Source organism: Mixophyes fleayi, chromosome 3 (genome assembly GCF_038048845.1).
Source record: "Mixophyes fleayi isolate aMixFle1 chromosome 3, aMixFle1.hap1, whole genome shotgun sequence".
Taxonomy (NCBI): domain Eukaryota; kingdom Metazoa; phylum Chordata; class Amphibia; order Anura; family Limnodynastidae; genus Mixophyes; species Mixophyes fleayi.
In genome coordinates, this window is record NC_134404.1 from 271130465 (window position 1) to 271150609 (window position 20145).

Genomic DNA, 20145 nt, shown 5'->3' on the forward strand with positions numbered 1-20145 from the left:
CTCTATCAGCCAGTGAGCAATACGCATTGTTCCTGGGTTGGTTCCTGGTTCCCATGTTGGTGTGCTTTTCCTTGCCCAGCTAAACAAAGAGTGGTGGTCCAGGTTTCTCACACAGTGTTCCTTGGTTATCACTGTTAGTTCCAGTTACTGGTGTCCTTTGTGTAGATGAATATTTTCTGTTTCTACAAAGTGGCCCAATATGAAAGCTTAAATGGAAGCAAGGTAATCAGCTGTTGGAGATGACAGAGAGGAAGGAAGAATTCTTACTAGAATGTTTGCTGCGGCTAAATTAAAATACTAAAATTTTGGTGGCTGTGGAAAAACGTCTGGCCAAACATGGACATAGTGGACACACTGGACAACCACTGCTATATCAAACTCCATAAGCACTATGTCAGCATTGCCAATAGGCATGGAGAAGAAAGGTCGAACAGTGACAGCTTATTAATGCATATTTAATGACTGCTGTCTTTGAAATTGTAGAATTCCTACCAGAACACCTTCTTCTGCCCTGTTATCATCTGTGCTCTCCTGAAGATGCTTGGTGCTGCACATCCAAGGCTCCCATGTCACCTTTGAACAGTTCCAACATGAAAATGCAGAAGAATATTGGCTGGAAATCTTGTCTGTATATGCTTTAAAGCAGGGGTGTCCAACCTTTTAGCTTCCCTGGGCCACATTGGAAGACGACGAGTTGGTTTGGGCCGCACATAAGATACACTAACAATAACGATAGCTGATCATCCAAAAAAACATAGAAAACATAGTTAACATATATATATATATGAGAAAAAAAGTGATTATATATATATATATCACTTTTTTTTCAAATCCCCCCTATACTTACCTTTCAATCGCCCTGTTCAAAAAATCCTCTCTAGTTATTATACTATAATCACTTTTTGTATTGTTTCGATGCAATATCAATAAAGTGCATTTAAGCCAGGCATTGTATATCAGGCTGCCCTGACCAGGCCTGCGGTACCTGACATATACATCACTGTGACCCCAAATTGTGACCTGTTTTGCTAATTACACCACTATGTTAGTTAAGGGATAACAACTTATAATGGGCCAAAGAGAATAATATATAATGCCCCATTAGTATTACAAGTAGAAGTATGTAGCAGGGAGATAAGGTCCATGATGCTCCAGGACCAGGTGACTTTTATTCACTGGTCAGCGTCCCTTGAAATAATAAAAAAAAAATCCCCCTTAACTTACCTTTTAATCGGCTTGTTCTCCTGTCCTCTTTTCTCCAATTCTGTGCTGCTGATTGTTCTTCTCGCACGGGTGACTCCTCTGTGCTGCGATCCGCAATGGATGTTGGGCGTGATGACATCACACCCGACATTCACTGCGAACACTGCACGGAGGAGGAGACAAGGGAGGGAGCCGGAGTACCAGCTGACGTGACCGCAAGGTAAGTATTTTATTTTCTTTTTTTTGCATGATTTTTTTTTTCCATTAACAGTGCTGCCCCCTTGCCACAACCAAAACTTCTTCTGGGCCACATTTACAGGCGTGCTGGGCCGCATGCGGCCCACGGGCCACGGGTTGGACAACCCTGATTTAAAGCTTTCAGTATGAAATATCTGCATCTGCTCTTGAGGTTTGTTTCAATGGTATCATCAAGCTGTGCACCTCTTACACTCATTGGGAAATGGGCTACAAAAATCACAGCACATAGTGGGAGCAGGTTGGAGGCATCACTCAAACTCACACTAGAATCTTTTCTGTAGCTGAGTGCTGCACAACACAACACTTCAAGGAGTGGAACAACACTTATGGAGGCCGCTGGACAGTCACAAATAAAAGCAACGATTAAAAATATTATAACTCAGGGGCGTGGCTTGGACTTCACGCTAGCAGGACGTGTTGTGCCTGAGCTCCTCGGAAATATATTTCAAAACCCAGCTTACAGGGGAAAATATAACTAATCTCTCCCTCTATCTGGCCTGTCGGTTCGGAGAGCTCCTCTGGCAAACGGGGAAAGTCGTTTTGGCCCGGTATCCTGATCGCACGGACTTAACAACCTAGTGTGGCCTTACCCCACGTGGCAAGTCGTCGGCCTGTCCTCCATACAGCTCCCCGGGACTTCCGCTGCAGTCCAAAACTATCCGCGGGACCCTGCTGACTCAGGACTGCCTGCCGGCACCAAAACCAGGAGAGCGAGAGACCCGACATCGCCCGGAGACCCTCCGCAGAAGGGAGGGCGCAGTCCCTCCAGGCCCATGAGAATAATCCTGGCCGCGGGAGACGGTCCGGACACCGTCAGTTTGAAGCGGGACCCCCGGAATCGGCCCGTTGATGTGTCAGTGCGGATACCCATCCCTTCTTGAACCCCAGGACTCTCAGCTATTTGACGGGACAACCGTGAGTAACAACAAGGTGCCGGGCCCCCGCTACCGCTCGCAAAAGTTATTATCCGTTTGTAGCCCTGCTATGTTGGGGGGGCGAGTCTTGGTCTACCAAGCCCCACAAAGCAGGGTCTGCAAATTCCCCCACTTCAAAGGCTATATTGACTTTGCTCCCTAGGCCTCTAAGGGGTTAATCTCTGTTGAATACAGCCTCTGTTGCTGCAGTTGTTTGTTGCCTGCTCTGAAGTTCCTGCATCTGCCATCTAGTGGTTGCTCTGAAAATTGCTACTATTTATCTCTCAAGCTCATTCTTGTGTGGTGTCACAGCTCCACCTGGTGCTTGCTCTCAATTCTCTGTCCTGCAGTGATCATTCAATTCAGCTCTGACCGGTTTTCAGAAAACCTCATGTAGGCTGTTTCCAGATCCTCTCAACCTGTAATGGTCACCTAGCCCACCTGGGTTGGCCCCCCGTTCATCTGTTTAATTTTCAATATCGACGAATTGTTCGCCAGGTAACCTGCATTCAACATGAATAAGTCAGCGAGCAGAGGTCGCAGGGGCGCAACGGGAGAGATAACACAACATTTTTCACGTCAGGACAAAGCATCTCCTCCTCGTTCACCACAAGGGGCTCATAGCGCTCATGATTCTCCTAATACCACCATCCCTTCCACTAAGGCGGACTTTGCTGAATTACGTAACTTAATAGTGGATCGTACCAACGCCTTCTCCACCCACCTCCAAAAGGCCATTGGAGATCTTAAAGCTGAGATGGTCATAATCTCCAAAAGGACCTCGGTCCTCGAAAACAAGATGGAGTCATCTGTCAAATTTCAAAATGAGGCATCTCATGACCTAGATTTCCTTTTAAAAGAAAACGACTTCTTTAGAGATAAGTTGGAGGACATGGAGAACAGGGAGCGTCGCAACAATCTGAGATTACGCAATATCCCTGAGTCAGTCGAGCCTAAAGACTTAGAAGACTACGTGAGCAAATTCTTCACCTCTTTGGATCCCACAGTTTCCAACCATCCAATGCAGATAGAGCAGGTGCACAGAGCCTTGAGACCTCGTCCGAAGGACACTGAGCGCCCCAGGAATGTGATTCTACGTCTTCTCTCCTTCAAGACCAAGGAACTTATATCTAACGCAGTTAGGAATTCTGCCTACACCCTCTTCGAGGGCAGCCGTATCCAAGTGTTCCAGGATTTGGCCCCGTCAACGATTGCCAAAAGGCGGGACCTCAGAGAGACCACACGAATCCTAAGAGAAAACGGTTACAAATATCGCTGGGGATTTCCTTTCCGCCTGATAATTGAAGTTGAAGGTCGTCAAGAGTCAATTCGTACCCCAAGTGAAGGGAAGGACTTGATTCATAGGCTTAACCTCTTTCGTCACGACAGGATGGCGGAGGGTGATTCTCAGAGTTCATCAGGACAACAACCCCCATGATATGTGTAACTGTATATTCCATTTAGGAGGTTCTAAATTTTCATAACTTCGTTTTTACTGTCTTCATCTCTCCTTGCTCTGTTTACAAATTGTTTAAATGTTGATTTCTTCATGTTGATTTTTTTTTTTTTTACTGCATCATTATCAGGTGCAGATGTTCCTGGTTGCCAGTTTCGTTGATATTTATTTGCATTGCTTTATATACGGATGAACGGGGGACTCTTTTTGTCCTCCTAGCCGCGCACCCACACCCATTGGGATTCATATATTTATTATATTAAGGTCCAAAAGTCTTTAGCATTCCCACACTCTGTGCCACAACATAAATTATTGTACAGGCGTACCTCGCCTGATTGTTTTTTTGTATTTTTTTCCCTTTGGTTCTTAGGCACTGACCCAGTAGGTCTCCCCTCTTCCAGTGAGGGCCGAACCTACGCCCTTTCCCCTTTACACTATATCTTCTCATCCTCCCCTTCTTTGTCTTTCCTAGCTTTTCTTTCCTAACTCTTTTTCCCTTCACTTTTATCTTCTCTGCATTACTGCCCGATAGCTTGCATACCTATACCTGGTGTTTTTTCTCAGAACATTAGACATGTCTCTCACATCTCTCTTTCTTCATGTGAAAGGGCTGAATACCCCACAAAAACGGTCTATGTTATTTCACACAGTTCATAAAGTTAAAGGAGATGTAATTTTTTTGCAGGAAACCCATTTTAAAGCTGGTGGCCATCCCTCCTTGTCCTCAAAAAGATACTCTACGGCCTACTACTCCTCTCACCCCACAAAGAAAAATGGAGTCACCATTCTTCTCCGTAACTCGGTTCCCTTTGTTACGTCAACAGTAAAGGATAATCCCGAGGGCCGGTTTCTCATGCTGACGGGAAAGATTGGGCATCTCGACATAACCTTTGCCAACATATATGCTTCTAACACAGGTCAGACTGCCTTTTTCAAACACTTTTTCTCGGAACTACACCACTCTCGTAAGGGTCTGCTCTTATTAGGAGGGGACTTCAACACTGTCATGTCCCCTCTTGTGGACAGATCAATCGCCAGACACTTCTCCCCACCATCACACACAAAAAATTTGCAACAACATGTCACTGAGGCCGGTCTCTTCGATATTTGGCGAGCGCTGTATCCCACTTCTAGGGACTTTACATTCTATTCATTTCCCCACCAATCCTATTCTCGGATAGACATGTTTATGGGGTGTTCAAACATATTCCAGCACATAAAAAAGGCTGATATTGTCCCTAACACCTGGTCTGACCCCTCCATAATATCACTTTCGGTGGACCTTCTTCAGAACCCCCGGGGCAGAACTTCTTGGAAGTTAAATGAGACCCTCCTCAAACTACCTGGGTTTAAAAACATCATAGCCGACTCCATCACAAATTATTTTGAGAATAATTGTAGTTTGGAGGTCCCGACCCCCACAATCTGGGAGGCCCATAATGCAGTTATTCGAGGTGACATTATACAATTTGCTTTCCGTAGAAAAAAAGATCGCAACGAGACACTTAACAAACTATCTCTTCAACTTAACGAGTTAGATTCGGCACAAAAGGAGTCTAACTCCCCCACAATATTACAAAACATACAAAAGATCAGAGGAGAAATTCACTCGATTCTCGTAGAAAAAACTGAACGTCAGCTAAGATGGCTTAACCAAACCTTTTATGAGAAGGGAAACAAGGCCGATACACTCTTAGCCAAAAGATTAAGGGTTAAGCGAGCTTCTCAAATGATCACTTCAATTAGAAACAAAAGCGGAAACTTGTCCTACGACCCTAGGGTCATTAATAATACTTTCCACAGCTACGATGAAAAGTTGTATAACCTTCATAAGGATCAGACTACCCCGGTAGCTCCCCCTCAAGAGATTAACTCATATTTAGACAAATGCTACCTGCCCACACTAACGCCCCATCAGGCATCATCCCTTAACGAAGTCATTACAGTGGAGGAGGTGACTTACGCGTTGAAAACCCAGAAAAAATCTAAAGCCCCCGGGCCTGACGGATTCATGATGTCATATTATAAAACGTTCTCTAAAGAGCTGGTGCCTCACATGACTCACTTATTTAACAGTATACTGTCAGGAGGTAAATTTCATGATGAATCCACTCGCTCTACCATAGTGGTGATCCCCAAACCAAATAACCTACGTGTTGTTCTAGCTACCGCCCTATTTCATTAATGCGGACATCAAACTTTTCTCTAAAATATTGGCAATTCGTTTAAACGCATATATGCCAGCTCTAGTTTTTCCTGACCAAGTGGGTTTTGTCCCTTCTAGACAAGCATTGGACAACACCAGACGTACAATAGACATAATAGCCTATGTCAACCAGAACAAGATCCCATCAGTTGTTCTGGCTCTAGACGCTGAAAAGGCCTTTGATAGGCTCTCATGGCCCTTCATGTTTCGAACTCTTAGTCATTTTGGACTGAATGGGGCCTTTTTATCGGCCATTCAGGCTTTATATCATCGCCCCTGCTCTTCTGTATTGACAAATGGCTTACTGTCACGGGCTTTCTCTTTAGGTAATGGCACAAGACAGGGTTGCCCTTTATCGCCTTTACTATATGCCTTGAGCATCGAACCATTGGCGGCCGCCATTAGACAAAACCCAGATATCACAGGAATCCGAATAGGTCCCCGTCATTTTAACATCTCGTTATTTGCCGACGACGTCCTCTTAACGCTCTCTAATCCTCTAATCTCGCTCCCAAATTTGTTTAAGGAACTCAAAGAGTACGGTTTTATGTCAGGATATAAGATAAACAACTCCAAGTCGGAGGCTCTCTCCCTACAAGTTTCTAGTGTAACTAAAACTGCACTTGAATCCTCGTTCAGATTCCAATGGCGCCCCAAGGCATTACGGTATTTGGGAGTTCAGATCACGAAGGAAGTTAGTCAGTTGTTTCATGCCAACTTTACTCCTCTTTTTGAATCCATAAAAAAAGATCTTATAAAATGGGACCCGCTTTTTATCTCCTGGTTCGGTAGGATCAGTGTCATAAAAATGAACGTTTTACCTCGAATTTTATACTTGTTTCAAACGCTGCCCATATCAATCCCAGGCACTTTTCTAGCTAACCTGGAAACAATAATTGGTAAATTCATTTGGCAAGGGAAAAAGTCGAGACTTAAGCGTTCATGTTTAGCTAAGTCCTCTCACTCGGAAGGCTTCGGGCTTCCGCTTTTTGACCGCTACTACCACGCAGTTAACCTTAGTCATGTCATTTCCTGGCAGTCTGCCACGGGGACTAAGAGGTGGGTCGACCTGGAGAATTCACTCACTCCAGATTATACATTGAATGCTCTTCCTGGGCTCCCTCAGAGTCAGAGACCGGCCTCAGTCTATGCCCACCCCTCTATTCAGTTCACCCTTAACATATGGGACAAATTGCACACTAAGTGGCAGCTCACCTCGTTCCCCTCTCCTCTCACTCCGCTGTGGCATCATCCAATCTTCCCGGCAGGGAATCACAAAGGCGTTCGCGCGCCCTTGGCAGGAGGCGGGTATCACTCAGTTTACTCATATTCTAGGAGTATATGCTCCCCAGACTTTTTCAGATTTGAGAGAAAAAAAGGGTCTTCCCTCATCCTTGCACTTTGCGTATATCCAAATACGAGGTTTTATACAATCCCTCTGTAGGACTTCTAAGTTACGTTTGCACACACCATTTGAGAGGAGTTGTATGGTCCGCTCTAGAGCCTCCGGATTGATATCTCTGATTTACCACGTCTTCCTGAACCCAGAAACTGGTATGATTGAACCATTGGAGTCGGCCTGGGAGCGGGATGCTGGCAAATCCTTGGGACAGGAGAGATGGTCCCAGCTCAGGCTCAGGATTGCCAAGATATCCATCAACACATCAATAAGAGAAAACACATTCAAAGTGTACACAAGATGGTACCTTGTTCCTTCGAGACTACATATAATCTACCCAGGCACCTCTGATCTCTGTTGGAGGGGATGTGGGGAGGTTGGTTCATTCTATCACATTTGGTGGACGTGCCCCAGCATCTCTAATCTTTGGTCCCAGGTTGCTGACCTTATCACAAAAATTCTAGAGATTGAGGTGTTGCCAGACCCTCTGGTTATGCTGCTGTGTTCTCGGGTCCGGTCCCTTAACAAACATGGAGACAAGCTTGTGCAGCATATTTGTGCAGCAACCCGTTTGCAAATAGCTAAGGAGTGGAAATCCCTTTCCCCTCCAAGTCTCCACAGCATAGTCTCCCGGGTCTGGTATATGGCCTCAATGGAATACATTACTAGTCTTCTTCACGATAAAATACCAAATTTTCATAAGGTGTGGGACTTCTGGTATTCTTTCTATCAGACTTCATTGCCTGCCACTCAGTGAATTGCGTTTTCTACTCATTTTATAGTGTGGGATCTGTTTCCTCCAGGGGGGTTGTCAAGTTATCCCTCTGTCCCTTTCCCCTCTTAACTTTTTTCTCTCTTTATCTTTCTTCCCCCTATCTCCCCCCTCTCTCCTTTTTCTTTTCAATAAAACTTATGAAAAACACAACAACATAGGGTTTCCCATTAACGGGTCTTTCCAAGGCTTACAGTTGGATCATACCATTTATGATTACTGTTTTGTTTTGTATACAGCATCCCTGTATTTTCACTTCGGATTGTTTGTAACTCGTGTTGTTGTTGAAAATAAAGAGTTAAAAATAAATAAATATTATAACTCAATAAAACTGCTACACGCATGAGTGCGAAAAAAAAAGTACAAAAGTCTAAACTTTGAAGCCCAAATTCCATAGTTATAAGTGGAATTGGAGTGCAGGAGTTCAGGGAGCATGGGACCAGCTTCCCGGAAGCTGTTGGAGTGGGCTGATAAACACAAAAAACAGTATTCTGTCTTGTTTATGATCATACAAAATGACCTGAGTCTTCAGTACATTAGAAAAACAACACAATAACCCATTACTGAGTGGTCAATAACCACAACACCGGTCAAACATTAATTAACGTGATGCGTGTTAGGTGGGTCCTGCTTACCTTGTTAAAGACCCATGCGATTATGTGTATTTGTCACCCCTGGGCGGTACATGAGGGTCCGTACAAAATTTTGTTATGTTTCCCATATAAATGTCTAGTTACACCCTGTAGTGATGCATGGCTCTATTCCAGGTTTCCCCATTATTTTTTTTAATTCAGTAACCCAGGGGTTCCCAAACCCAGTCCTCAGGGCTCCCTAACAGTGCAGGTTTTCCATATCTCCTTGCTGGAGCACAGGTGTATTCATTACTGACTGACACATTGTAACAGATCCACAGGTGGTCCTAATTATGTCACATGTGATCCAGAAAACCTACACTGTTGGGGAGCCCTGAGGACTGGGTTTGGGAAACCCTGCAGTAACCATTAAATCATCCCAGCTTTCCCAGGGAAAAACCAAAGCAGGAAAGCACCAGGTGAAATCCTGTTTCAGTCTGTACATTAATAGGTTAACATCCCACCTCCTTGCATGTGAATCATGGATCATCATCACCATTTATACAGCGCCACCAATTCCTCAGCTCTGTACAGAGGATATTTGTCATTAACATCAGTCATTGCCCTGATGAAGCTTACAGTCTAAATTCCCTAACACACACACAGACTAGGGTTAATTTTGTCATCAGCCAATTTACCTACTAGTATGTTTTTCTGGAGTGTGGGAAGAAACCGGAGCACCCAGAGAAAACCCACGCAAACACAGGGAGTACATAACGCAAACACAGAGAGAACATACAAACTCCACACAGGTAATGCCCTGTTTGTGAACCAAGCTCATGACCCCAGCAATGTGAGTCAGAAGTGCTGACTACTGAGACAATGTGCTGTCCCATGGACATGCCTGGAGCCCCTGCTGTTTGGGAGAACTCACTCCACGGGTGCTTTTTCCCTACTGACATTCATCACAAGAGGAGATACAAACAGCACTGTATTAGTTATTAACACAGCCATAGCCCTGTCCAATCAGCTCCTGTGTTAATAGAAACTAAAACTGCTAAAACTGCACTGTCTAAACAAATTATTCTGTGTTGTTAGTGCTGAAAGAAGCAGCATTAGATCTTCAGCAGTGGTGAGTTATGTCAGAAAGGATCCCAGTATGGAAATCTCTCAATTCTTGTGGAGAAGATTGCTCAAAAATAATTTTTGGGTCACTACGGTATTATCCAGTGTTCTAAATTGACATAATTACATATACCTAAGTTTATCTTTCATTGACAGTATGTTTTTGACCAAAACTATGCTGTAATGTTCAACAGGGACTAGACTTCACGCAAATCGATAAATATTATTGTAGCAATTTATTTAGTTAGTCAAACAAAGAGGTCCGACAAGCTGCTATGGTTTACTATGTATGAACACATGGTGGAAACCAGCTTACTGACAGACAGTCAATTATCCTTTCTTTAATTATTGTGTCTGTTCATGCTATTTCCTGACTTCAAAGTAGTAAAAGAACTTTTAAGGTAAACTGCAAAAAATATCCTCTCTATTCCCACCAATGTGCCAGCAGTAAAATTACAATAACGTAGATCTGGGTACACACCTATGCAAGCTTCCCTCAGATGCGATTTCACCAACGATTTAAAGTCTTGATGAGCATGCCAATTTATGCCTACACACCTACACAATTCACCCTGAGACCTTTGATCTTTAGCTTTCATAACTATCTAGCACAGTGATGGGCAAACCAGTCCTCAAGGGCCATCAACAGTTCATGTTTTAGAAGGTGGGATAACTACTGACCCAGCCAAATAGATTAACTCAGCTGTGCATGATTAAAGAAATCCTAAAAACATGAACTGGTGATGGCCCTTGAGGACTGGTTTGCCCATCACTGATCTAGCATCTAATCAGATTCTAGTTATTACTTATTTAGTACATTCTAGAAGATGACAGCAAGAATCTGATTGGTTGTCATATGCAACATCTCCATTTTTTCAAACCTGCAGTTTAGTAAATATGCCCCTTTGAGACCTATTGGGAGAAAAGTGCTATATAAGTAACATTACTATTGTTATTGTTATTCCATGTTTTGTGTGTCTTTTTCTGGCAAAAACACTTGAATCAGTCACGGTTCATGGGTTGCAAACTGCACCTTGAAATGAAAAGATTTTAGCACCACCCATTCTAAGACTCATTTACAAAAGACCAAAAAGAGGGTGACACTGCTTCTTGATCATACGCATGTCTGCCAATCACACTCACATTATTTACCCACTTTCTTTGGAAACATTTTCAGGTTGATGGGTACTCTGGAATATGAGGATAGTGAGAACAATAAAAACATCACATAATGTCCAACCTTCACAACTTTATTTTTCATGTCCTTCTCCTTAAAATACTACTCAGTATAGTCTGGTTTAAAGGTTAATCTATTTATGAGATTGAGGGAACTTCAGAAATGTGTTCAGGGGAGGGCTGGCAAATTTAGCCCGGGGAGCAAGACTCGACTCAATGGCCTATTAGGAACATTCTAAAGTTAAAAAAATGGAGGTGGCCCAGTGGCCCAGTATTGGACCGGTCCGGATCCGATGCCCTCCTGCCCGCCAGCCCAGCCTGCCTCTGACTGTGTTACATGTGTCACTACAAATTTTTTATTACATTGGTCAAAAATCCCCTAGAGTTGCTCTTTTCTGTAAAAATGTAACTGTATCGTGTAAAATGTGCCCCATAAAACGTATAGGGACAAGGTTATGTTTTCAGCACCTCTGTCAACCTGGAGAATTCAGGAGGAAAATACCAGGGACCTGTCCACCCACACCAGTAGTTTTAACTAAGCTCAACCAGCAAATGAAAGCTCATTTTTCTACGTCATTCGCACCTAATCCGCAACTAGCAAGGAACACTTCAGATCTGACCGGCTCCTCACATTGGATAGTGGAAAGTCTTCCGGCAGATGCTCCAAATCCATGTACTTACCCCTAAAACACTAATGCATCTGCACAAAACTAGGAACCTGACATTACAAAAGCCCATTTGCACTACTGAATTGCACTTTTGCACACAATGTAAATGACCCTCACTGTCACCAACATTATGTGATGTTTTAAAGACAGCAGTATAGCTTCATGGCACGGTAATATTAGAAAAATGAACAATGTAAGTTTTATTCTAGAGTTAATGTTAAAAAGCTTCAGTTGCTGTTCAAGCCAGTTGCATAACTTCTGCAAAAACACAGATAACACAGCACTGAAAAATAATTGCTCAAAACAAATTCATTTTACCATGTCCACATACTTGATTGCAGGATACAAAAGAAATAAATGGATGTAAGAAAAATATCAGATTTAAAAGATAACTCCACCCAAATCTTAAAATTCAGTTTTGGGTGGAGTTTACAAAGTTAAAAATAATAATTGAATATTATTTACCTGCTGACCAGTGTACCTTCTGCTTTGGAAGTTTGCCTATAACAGTCCAGAGATGATCTCATCGCTTTTCTGCCGCTTGCCTGTTTCAAACAGGCAGCTGTGTTGTCAGCACCCTCCCCTGGAAACGGAGGTGGGGCACCGACAGCGCAATGTTTTAAGAAAGGCAGGACCAAGGAGAGCATCATTGGACATCAGGGATCAGCTGAATCAGGGAGTACACCAGCCCCAAATAAGTAATTCTCAATATTATTGTTTGACTACATTCAAAACTGAATTCTCAGTTTGGCTGTAGCTATCCCCAAATGAATTGTAGTTCTTGGAGTAATGCAATTTTGACCGCCTTTCTAGATTGTTGTAACTTATGTAATAAGCAGTGGCGGGCTGGCCCGGGGGGCAGGGGGGCAGCGGCCCTGGTAATAAGAATCTGATTATTGCAGCTATATACCAAATATTGCTTAGTTTATAATTTACTTACTAGGTCAGAACTATCCACAGTGGGTCTGATTTATTAAGGAAAGTAAAGCAAAAAAAGGAGTAACTTTTCACCTTAGGAAAACCATGTTGTATTTGGAGGGGGTGTAAATTTAAAATGTGGGGACAGATTAATAGTTGGATAGAGCATGTCCTAGATCAACTTTAAATTTCAGTGTAAAAATATAGCTATCAAGTATTTGTGGGCTACATGAAAAAACAGCCGGTATTTAACTTATGTGCAAAATTATAAACTAATTTGCACCCCTTGTATTGTAACATGGTTTTTTTTCCAGGAGAAAACTTACTCAATTATTTGCCTTACTTTCCTTGATGAGTCAGGCCCAGTGTCATTTATTATTCATAATAAGCAAATGAGGAAAATGCTCTTGTCAATTAAATAACAGTGATTATTTGTAATGATTTAATGTCAGATTATATACATTCCACAAAGTTCATACTATGGTTCCTATTCTCTAGTGATTAACGTGACATCAATTCAAACAAGTGCAACATTTGGTTTCTTGTTGTGTCTTTGCTATACAGAAATAACACTGTACATGCATGCATGCATAAAAACATAATCATTACCTGTTTTTCCCTCTTAGAAACTTCTTCCAAGGTTTTCTTAAGTGTCTTCAATTCACTGGTGACCACATCTATAAAATTGTCTGCCTTTTCTTTTTCCTCTTTTGCCTCCCTTTCAGTAAAGTCTAACTCTGATTTGACAGACAGCAATTTCTTCTGAGTCTTGCCTTTAACTTTCTCAAGTTGGTCCAGAGACTTGTTTAGCTGTTCAATAGTTTTGTGTTGTTCTAGTGTTTTTATCTGAAATCAATGTTTGTAGTATAGAGATAATACCATGCACTGTATAATTAAATTAATAATCAAAAGGGTCATAAAACAAATAATGGTATAAATAGTTTATTTCATGTCAAATTAGATTTTTCATTTCTAGCTAAAGTAGCTCAAAAACACTTTTGTACAGTTCTAAATTAAAAATATAAAATGTCTACTTTTTGTGGGTTCCAAAAGTCACATCTTCCACATCCAGAAATAAAATATTTTTGAATAATTTGCAGCTGATCATAACATGTACATGTAGCGAAGGCGGCTGTATGGAACCTCCATAAGTGCACACCGGTTCTGCCTTTAAGGTACTCTGGGAAAACTGGCAGCTGCTCGGTGCCCTGTTTGGTCACACGTATCAGGGGTCTATTTATGACTACGTAAATTATCATCCATTAACATCCATCATAAGGGATGACGTTTCTTGCCTATTTGTCAAAACGTCATTCTGGGACAGCGCATCCAATAAGAGGCTGTCCTGGCAATGACTCTGTTAGTGACAATGGCAGGTTCTGACACAGAGTCTTTAGTTAGAGGAGGGAGGGGAGGAGCTTCCAGCCTGCTGGGGAGGGATCAGAAGATCCCTCTCCCGTAATTGTCTCTCCAGAGGATAGAGCGGCTAACACCATTTTCAGATGGTGTTAGCAATCGAGGACAAGCTTGGTTAATAGGTCCAGACCACAGGCCCCATTAAGAATAATGGGTACTGCAGTATTCTGTGGTAATTTACCTGATATAAGAGATATATACGATTTTATTAAAATGGAGAGCATTAGTAGTATCGTGAACAGCTTATTTAACATTTTTGATAAAACCTGGCTTTCCTGGCAGCAACACTACAAAGTTGAAAACATGTTCTAGTATGCTATATGGGTGTCAGACACACTTCTACCAAGATTGGCATACTCAAGTCATTCAGACATCTGCGCTGTCCATGAATCCCTTGTGTGCGCACGTTCTTAACCTACCTGATCTGGAGGAATTCACTGCCCCCTTTTTCTCCCTTTTCTACCCCCCTCCCCCTCTCATAGAGTTCCCTCTTGTAATTAACAATCCTCAGAGGTTTTGTCTTTTTTAGTCTCTGAAAATCTTGATTTTTATTTGCATCTTTCTATAGCTGGTGCTAAGGTATTTTATCGAGTAACAATACAGATCTTGCCTCAAAGTGTTTCCTTTGTATTTTTTTTAACAAATGGCAGTTTTCATGGTTTGTTACTAAAATGATGCTCCTTACAACTGCGTTCACGAGTTCGATTCCCGACCATGGCCTTATCTGTGTGGAGTTTGTATGTTCTCCCCCTGTTTGCGTGGGTTTCCTCCCACACTGCAAAATCATACTAGTAGGTTAATTGGCTGCTATTAAAGTGACCTTAGTCTCTCTCGCTCTGTGTGTGTGTATGTTAGGGAATTTAGACTGTGTGCCCCAATGGGGCAGGGACTGATGTGAGCTCTCTGTACAATCCTGCGGAATTAGTGGCGCTATATAAATAGCTGGTGATGATGATTATGCTGCTGATCCAGAATAGAATAATACTACAAGGATAGTCAACTGAAACAAGAGTTTTATCCAAGTACATTTACAGTATGCAATCCTGACCTCTAGTGTTGTATGTGTATGACTCTCACATTAGCAACAAAAACAAGAGTGTCTCCTGTTCATATAAGGCTCTATTAGCAGCCATAGCAGCTACTAATGGACAATAAAGTTATGACGAGGGGATTGACACGTCCCAGGATCAAATCAAACATATTAAATTGATTTTGTCTATTATTTTTGAACTGTATATGCAGTTTGTAGTAGTTTAAATGAAAACAAACAGGTGACTGTTTTAAAACTATTACACAAATCCTAAAATAATAACACTGAGCTCTTTTTTTATTACTACTTCTATTGTTCCCAAGTATGTGATAATTGGTAAGTGCTAGGTTTATTTAGAGGACAAAAGACATGTGTCTGCAATCCTTCTAGTAAAGGAAAATATTGATTGGGGATTTAAAGATGAAAAAAATGCACCAGCTCTACTATGACAGTGTGGATTAGAGCCAAAGAACTAACATTATTAACATTTATTTAAATAGCGCCAGCATACTCCAAATCGTATTATAACTGAGGAAAAACATTATAATAAAACAAGACTGGATATTAACAATAAGACACAGAGGTAAGAGAGCTCTTACAATCCATTTTTATTCTAAGTTGAAGATTTTAAAGTTAGTAGTTGTTTTATGTATTAATATGTATTATATGTATGCTATACATCTATGCAAAAATCTAGTTCACCATCCCCCCCCCCCCCCCCTATGAAAATCAGTTTTTTTTAAACATAAATACTATTGGGGGTTTTTTTTCAAAAAGGACTCGCACCATTTATCAATTGATTTAATTTATTGTAATGTACTTCAGTATTCATTTACTGTAGTGTTATACAGGATGGGCTATGGCTACAAGCAAAGCAAAATAAATAGTAAATATTCACCTTGGTAGAAGCATGTTGCACTGTACGTGTGGCAAATTTAAAATGTGTGGAAATATTAAGAGTTGGGCGAGGGGCTGTCCTAGCTCAACTCTAAATTACAGCTGTCCAGTATTTGTGTGCTAAATGCAAAAGCAACCAGTATTTTCCCAGCATGCAAATGAAAAAAAATGCATTTGCACCCCTTGTTTTGCAGCATGGTTTGTGCTCCTTTTTTTGCTTTGCTTCTAACTCAGGCTCAGTGTGTTCAACACAACAATATTATGTAGGTGGTAGGTAGGGATTCTAAATGGTATTCAATAAAGTAATAAAGTTACAATACACAGATACTGTAAATGCTATACTTGCCTTCAACTCATTAGTATCGGAAAGCCTGGATTTAAGTTCTGTGACGGATTCAAGAGCTGCATTTAACTCCTTCTGCAGTCTCTCCACCTTCTTCTGCAGCCGCCTAACTGTCAAGTTAGACTCGTCTCTCTCCACCGCCAAAGCTGTGCGTACTTGTTTTTCCTCCTCTAGTTGGGCAACCTTTTTCCTCAAAAGTTCCATGTGAAGTTCTTTGCTATCAAACTTTTCCTTCTGGGCTTTTAGCTATATCAATATATAATATAGTATGGTGTTATTTTTTTCACTATAGTCTAGTGGCTATTGCATCTGTCCTAAGCATCATTGGTGATTACATTAAAATATTGGGACTCTAATCTAATTGTGAGGACATCCACAATCCATGTACTGTTGGTGAGCCATAGAACAGGTTTGAAAAACAATGCACAAGCCAGTATTAGTATTTCCACCAATGATGTGTTGTGCCTGAAATTCATTCACAATGTGTTACCATGCCATCAATTGTCAGTGGAATCATTTGATCATAATGTCAGTGCAATAACTATACACACATGTCTCTTCTTTCAGGTCTAACACACCAAAAACTAAACTGGCTGATCCCTTGAACAATTAATAAAACTGCTGCTGTATACAGAGTTCATGCACTCCCTTGCAAGATCCATAAAACAGAGAGTGACTAGAGTAGAGCCATACACGACGAAGGGCATTGTCTATATACATGTAAGCCTACCTTTTGAAAACAAGCAATTTTATATAAAGACTGATGTAATGGGAAAGGACAGTCTTTGTAATAAAGGCACATCAAACAGAATTTGGATTGTGTAGCTGCAAAAGAAAGTTGAGCGAGAGCACCAATCAGAAGCCACAGTGTAAGTAACAGTGTTCTCATTGGTTCTCCCATTCACACTCCCTTCCAAAGTATCACACAGCCTTGTTGTCAGCTGGGGCTATGAAATTAACCGTGGAACCCTGTGAAAAATACTCCAGGTGGGCACTAAGCTATATGCTCCAGGTGGTACTGTAGCTTTAAATGAAGTATTAAATGTAGAAAAAGTTTTAGTCTCTTTATTGTTTGTTTAAATGTCCTCAAACAAAACAGATTTATCCTTCATCCCAATAATGTTTGGCAGCTGCTGTGAGAGCTTTGGTTGTTACAGCTGATTTTAATATTTCCCACTATTAGTGATAAAACAATAATGCAAACACATACAGTCATGTACAAGATAGAGTAATATATCTAATAGGCACTTGATTTCAATAGTATAACTGCATGTCACCCAATATTCATGAATGTCATTATGTCCTATGGAAAAGTTCAGGATAAAAAGGAAGTGACATTTACCTTTCTTTGCAATCCGTGTGCAAGTGTCTTGTTTTCAATGACAGCATTTGATTCTAATTTGACCAACTGATCTGCCCGGGCAAGGATGACATCCAGACGCATGTCATAGCCTACATCAGCAGTTATTCTTTCCAGCTTCATCTTATCAGACAGCTGCTCCAAGAACTTCATGTACTGCAAAAGGTATCAGAGGTAAAAAAGTGAAATAAGCAGAAATGAGCTAGTAAGTGTCTGGTGAAATAAAGCAGAACTTATATTGTGAGTGGTGTGTAAACAGTAGTATGCCATATCCCTTTATCTTCCAGTGATTCAAATGTACCCGATGAACATTCAGCAGATGAGGAATTTACTTAGATGGAAAAATACTATTTAACACTTCATTTATTAAAAAAATCCATTAGCTTAGCACATATGCCAAAATTGGTTTCCAATTGTTAGACACGGAGTCTGTCTGTTTAATATCTATATCATCTATCTGGATTTCATATGAGATAACTGCCATGGGATCCGTCCAAACATATGAATGATCCTAGATGAAAGACAGCCCCCATTGGTATTTGAAAATAAAGAAAAAAATTTTTTTTATGGTAATTCAGTTGCCCAGAGGTGGGGGTGGCCCAGCAACTTCCTGGGCTCTCAAAAGGCTAAACCCCACAAGAGGCACCAAAGGAACAGACAGGTTTATTGCAAGATTATTGTATTCTGAGATTATTGCAATGAGATAAATAGCAAGAGAAGGCACGTTTTCATCAGTGGTACTTGCTGTGCACGACAATCCCGCTTCACAAAATGTAATGGATTATCCACCAGCTCTGGCCGAAATCGAGTCTCATTCTATACTTTTAATGAGACATGATTGCATCTCCATCAGCCCAATGCTGTCCAGCACTGGGGCTGATGGAGAACTTGGGAAGGAACGTACAGTGCCAATTATTTATTTAATTTATTTTAAACAGTACATTGTGCATAGCGGCTGTCTTATTATAGGTGCAAATATGCATCTCTGCCAAATGGGTCCCATTAAAAGTTTAGGCAAGTCACTATCTCCACCAGGCTCACGTCCTATCCTTAGAATCTCTATAGGTTCTGAAATGTGGTCCAGCTCAAGGTGTTGTGTTTTATTACATGGATCTATTCAGCTAGGTGCATGTCCTGACCCCATTGCATATAGGGAATGAAGTCATGTGTCTACTGTGCAATTTGGAAAATCTAAATGGAGGGAGAAAATATATGCTCTAAGATACTTTAACTAGCTATTTAAAATGTCCAGATATGATAGGTTTTTACCTTCTGCTTCTCGTAACTCAGACTGTCCCTCATTACATCTCCAGAAACTAGTTCTCCTTCAGCTAATTTCAGCCGAGCCCACAGGTCTTCCAGATGGTGCTCTGACTTCTTAGCTTTAAGCATTGCTTCCTGGTGCAGATCTGCCTGGTGCTGTAGCTGCTCATTCAGGTTGCACACCCTACTTTCCAGCTGTGTTATCATCTACAGACAGTAATCAAACAGAGGACAAAATTATGTTTAAAAGGGAATAATTACTTTTTTATGCAAACATACAGGTGTACAATATGGAAGGAATACAGAAAAGCTTTCAATGTATGTGAATATTGGGAAAGGAAAAATGGTTTTGAATCTTGCTTTCATACTTCCTTCTAGATGTGGAGCATGCACACTAAATACTTGCCTATGTTGGAAAAGTAATTTTAAGGTGATTGTGCAAATAACCCCTAGGCATTGTGCGAAGAACGGCATGCCGCCAAAGGGTTCCCGTCCTTCTCTGTCCAAAGGACACGTCTAGCTCCATCCATGGGTGTATCTAGTGCCGCCCCGGGGGAGAGTCCACCAAGTAGAATCCTCCCCCCCACCATTTCCATCTAACCTTCACCCTCTCCCCCTCTTCCCCTCTCTCTATCATCCCCTCTCTTCTGTACAGCCTTCTCTCACACACTGGGGAGAAGAATAATTAATGACTAAACACAGGGCCGGATTAACCCTAGGGCTAACTGGGCTACAGCCCAGGGGCCTCGGGCATCCAGGGGGCCCTTGAAAGTGCTCAGCAGCAGTATTGATCGGTCGGGGGTGTCCCCGGCGCGATCAATGCTGCTGAGCACTTTCACTGCGGTCCTTCCCCGGCGCGCTCTAGTCTCCTTACTGAGGAGATCTTGTGAGTCTCACTCTCATGAGATCTCCTCAGTGAAGAGCGTACAGCGCGCCGGGAAAGGACTGCAATGCCAGGAGAAGGAGGTAAGTGTCTTGGGGGCGGCTCGGCTCACCGGGGGGGCCCTCACGGGGGAATGGAGGCCCCCATAGCCCAGGGGCCTCCATTCCCTTAATCTGGCCCTGACTAAACACTGTGCTGGAGAACGGCAAGCATTTTCTTGTAGAGAATAGCCACTACTCTCCACAATGCCTAGGTGGTTCCACCTACCTCAAAATGTACAGTGGCG

General features: G+C 41.9%; 1 protein-coding gene across 1 annotated transcript in view; it reads right to left on the reverse strand.

Moving 5' to 3' along the window:
- The window catches only part of CCDC170 (coiled-coil domain containing 170), a 63113-nt gene that overhangs the window by 13886 nt on the left and 29082 nt on the right, over positions 1-20145 (reverse strand). Inside the window, exons 9-12 of the mRNA XM_075200714.1 lie at positions 18983-19183; positions 17696-17869; positions 16357-16599; positions 13277-13513 (exon numbers count right to left, since the gene is read on the reverse strand). Of these exons, the coding sequence (XP_075056815.1) occupies positions 13277-13513; positions 16357-16599; positions 17696-17869; positions 18983-19183 (855 nt within the window). The remainder of the gene's footprint in view (positions 1-13276; positions 13514-16356; positions 16600-17695; positions 17870-18982; positions 19184-20145) is intronic.